This window comes from Camelina sativa, chromosome 20 (assembly GCF_000633955.1).
Source record: "Camelina sativa cultivar DH55 chromosome 20, Cs, whole genome shotgun sequence".
Taxonomy (NCBI): domain Eukaryota; kingdom Viridiplantae; phylum Streptophyta; class Magnoliopsida; order Brassicales; family Brassicaceae; genus Camelina; species Camelina sativa.
In genome coordinates this window covers 1,478,103-1,482,078 of record NC_025704.1, presented here as the reverse complement: position 1 = coordinate 1,482,078, position 3,976 = coordinate 1,478,103, and the positions used below count along the sequence as shown (strand labels likewise).

The following is a 3,976-nucleotide window of genomic DNA, read 5'->3' as shown; positions in this document are numbered from 1 at the left end:
ATAATCTTGCTGTGGAGGAAGAAGTAGATGGATCACTTTTGGGTTCATTGATAGAAGTAGAAGAGAAGAAAGGAGATTCTGAAAAGCAAAATCTTTCTACATGGAGGAACCTTATACAGAAGCACATGGTCATGAGAGACAACAGCGAGGGAAATCGTAATGAAACTGAGCAAGAACACAAGTGGTCCTATGGAACTGATCAGATGACAGGTATTGAAGATGGTAATGCTGCAGCAGTTAAGTCGATTCAGCTAGCATTTGAAACGATTCTCTCAGAGATACCTGACTCATCATCCGACGAAGAGATTGATTCAGAATCATCTAAATCTCTTAAAGAGGAGAAAGAACATCAAGGAGAGACCAAGAGGAGCTGGAACAGCCTGAGAAAGGTTATACTTTTGAAAAGATTTGTGAAAAGCTTGGAGAGAGTAGAGGTTTTTAATCTGAGAAAGCTGCGGAATCTACCTGTTGAATCTGCAATTGAGGCAGAAAATGTATTACTGAGACACCAACCAATAATGGAGGGAAGAAGAACAGAGGGAGAGGAACTGATGCTAGATTATGCTCTTAGACAAGCTATATCAAGATTGGCTCCTATACAGAGAAAGAAGGTTGAACTCCTTGTGCAAGCCTTTGATACAGTTCTTGATGGCCATGATACTCCTAAACAAACCAAGACCAGTAGTACCACCCCTAGGAACAATGATGATGAAACTGGCGAAGAAGGAAAAGCAAAACTAGAGGAAGAATGTGAAGTCAACAAAGATGAGCAGAAGATTAAAAATGTATTTGCAAGATTTCAGGTACATCAAAAAGACTTGAAAGGAGAAGATGAGGTTGATTCTACGCCGAAGGAATCCAGAAACTTGCCTCCTTCTATCAGAAATTTCAAGCAGCGAATTGTGATTGAGAAAGAGAAAGATTCGAGAATGTGGAAACTCATCTATAAACACATGGTAACGGAGAAAGAAGGACCTGATTCTGCAAATGGTGAATCAGTGGCTTCAGTTGAAGATGAATGTGATGATGAGGCTGGTGGTCTTCAGATTGATGCTAGAAGAAGTGGAACAGTTACACTTGTTAGAGAAGCGCTTGAGAAGATTCTATCTGAAATCCCGGATAACTCATCTGATGATCAGTCTATGGACAGTGATATAACTACAGATCAAACACTATCCGAAAGAAACTCTCAAGTTAGTGAAGAGCATGTTTCTTCAGCTAGGGATGGCACCTTCAAACCAAAGTCTAATAAGAAAAGAGTGAAGGGATGGAACAATGTGAAGAAAGTCATTCTTCTAAAGCGTTTTGTTAGCGATTTGGGAAGTCTAACAAGACTCAGCCCCAAGACACCTCGGGTTTTGCCTTGGGAACCTGATCCAGAAACAGAAAAGATCCGTTTGAGGCATCAGGAAATTGGAGGGAAGAGGAATTCAGAGGAATGGATGCTTGATTATGCTCTACGGCAAGCAATATCGACATTAGCACCGTCTCAGAAAAGAAAAGTTTCTCTTCTTGCACAAGCTTTCGACACTATAAGCTTACAAGATATGGGGAGTGGTTCAACCCCTGGTTCAGCAGCAACGTTCAGGAACATCTCTCGTCAATCCAGCATTTCTTCTACGGTGTTCCAAAATGAAAATGAAGGTAATGCTGAGATTTTAAGAGGAAGATTGAGAAATCTACAAGAGGATCTCAAAGAGAGTACCAAACTTGATGTTGTAGCCAATGATTTTGAGGAGAAACAACAATGCTCGGGCTTGTGGCGGTTATTATGCAAACAGATGGAAGAGAATGAGAGAAACCAAACATTGCCTGCAGAAACAATAGAAACAAGAAAAGAAGTGGAAGAAGAAGAATCAAAGGACGAAACAAATATGGATGGTGAAAAGATGGAACTTTACCAAACCGAAGCAGTGGAGCTATTAGGAGAAGTCATAGATGGAATCGCTCTTGAAGAGAGTCAAGATAAGAACCTCATCCAAGGAGAAACAAAACAGAAGAGTGAAACTTTACAGGTCTCAAAAGTGAGGATTAACCGATGGAGCAACCTCAAAAAAGCGATTTTGCTTAGGAGATTCGTCAAAGCCTTAGAGAACGTAAGAAAATTCAACCCAAGAGAGCCTCGGTTCTTGCCTCCAAACCCTGAAGTTGAATCTGAAAAAGTGAATCTAAGGCATCAAGAAACTCAAAACAAGAGAAACGGTGATGAATGGATGGTCGATAACGCGCTTCAAGGAGTGGTTTCGAAGCTAACACCAGCTCGGAGACTTAAAGTTCAGTTATTGGTGCAAGCGTTTGAGACACTTTCAGCAGGGAACTGAGACAAACATTATGTCTTATTACACACAGTTTTCAGTTCATAAGGTAAACAAATCATTACACTACACTCTTTACTTAGTTTCTCCATTGTTTTGATGATAACTTTATACCTTCAGAACCATGAAGAACAAGACCTGAAAGACTTAATCAAGCAACAGCTGGAAGATCACAATAGCTCATGTGTATATGCTCTTGCAAATCATCTCTCATGTGTTTCTTATTTTTTTTGTTCTTGCATTGATTCATCATTTTTTTATTAAAATGGATTTAATTACTGAGTTCTCCAACCTTTTCATATAACTAATAAACATAAAAGACTGATTTGAACCCAATCAAATCCAAACTTAATTTTAATATAACTTGAATAACCGAATTTTAGAATAACTTGAATAATTTTACAACTAAATAATTGTAAGAAAACAAAATTCTCAAAATTTCAGTTTTGGATATTATTAAGAACCGGCCAATGAAATTGCTTTTTTTCTTTTGTTGTTTTTTAATCTATATCATTATCCTGACGCGTTTCCTAATTGGATTTGAGTTTGGTAATTAACATCCTAATTTGATTTGGAATTGGTAATTAACATCCTAATTTGATTTGGAATTGGTAATTAACATCTAATACGGCTATAAAATATAGATCATCAGCTCTAATTCCAAACTTCAAGTCAGATTTGTGTAAACAAGTGAAACAAAACCCTCTGAAATAAACAAGTGCCACATGTCCACTAACGTGTCCTTTGTGTCCTGTCTCGCTGCCGTGAAACAAAACCCTCTGAAACGTAAACGCGACGACGAGATCACCGATGAGAAACTCATACTCATGATGGATATGCACAAAGAAGACGAGCATACCGAGCCGTCTCCTCCACCATCTTGGGAGATTCTCTGTCTTCTTGGGCCTTACATGGAGCCTGAGACTCTAGCCGTAGCCTCTTGCGTCTCCACCACGTGGTCAAAGTGCTTCTCCTCAGAACATCTATGGAAGTCTCTACTAACCACACGTCATTCTCCTTTCTTCAAAGCCGTCACCAAGGATGAAACTAAGCCGGCCTGGCTATCGTACAAGCGCCTAACATCCGCAGCTGAATCTGCCTCAAAACGTCGCCGCAACAACAAACCCGCGGAGCCTACGATCTCTCTCTCAGATCTTGTATTCATTGTACACGTGTCAGCTGGATCAATGGAAGCAGTGGTTGTGAAGCAGGGGAAGGATCTTGTGTTCGGCTCGAACGAGCGGTTCCAAATCGAAGCTGACGTTAGCGACTCGGGATTCACCGCTGATATGAAGGACGTGCGCATGTCCTGGAGCGTCGCATTAAGGAACTACCAAAGAATCTTTCTAATATCGGATACTGTCGTGAAGTCACTAGATACTAAGATTGGATGGTTCACCGATGAACTTCCGGCGACAACAAACCGCTACAGCGACGGTAGCAAACTGGTGGGTGACGTGAAGCCAAGTTTTAAAGAGGAGGTGCTTGATAAAGTCGTGTTCGCAATGGCAGATTCATGCAATTGGAAATCTCTGTTTGTTGACGATGTCTTGAGATATCTCCAATGTTTTCTTGTCAACTAAAAAAAGTTTTCGAGTGTGAGAATTGTTTAGCAAGTAACCTAGAAGTTTCCAGTTTGATGTATATTCCTTCGTTCAACA

The 3,976-nt window shown here is 40.2% G+C and overlaps 2 protein-coding genes across 2 annotated transcripts in view; both read left to right on the top strand.

Moving 5' to 3' along the window:
* LOC104768591 overlaps window positions 1–2,606 on the top strand; it is a 16,090-nt gene extending 13,484 nt beyond the window's left edge. Inside the window, exons 5-6 of the mRNA XM_010492594.2 lie at window positions 581–2,364; window positions 2,436–2,606. Of these exons, the coding sequence (XP_010490896.1) occupies window positions 581–2,321 (1,741 nt within the window). The 3' untranslated portion in view covers window positions 2,322–2,364; window positions 2,436–2,606. The remainder of the gene's footprint in view (window positions 1–580; window positions 2,365–2,435) is intronic.
* LOC104768587 (probable F-box protein At5g04010) lies at window positions 3,018–3,976 on the top strand. The gene has a single exon (XM_010492590.2). It carries the CDS (start codon window positions 3,041–3,043, stop codon window positions 3,896–3,898), a length of 858 nt encoding a protein of 285 aa, XP_010490892.1. The 5' UTR covers window positions 3,018–3,040; the 3' UTR covers window positions 3,899–3,976.

Coding starts and splice junctions, on each gene's coding strand:
- LOC104768587 (XM_010492590.2), top strand. CDS start 3,041: ATGTCCACTAACGTGTCCTTTGTGTCCTGTCTCGCTGCCGTGAAACAA.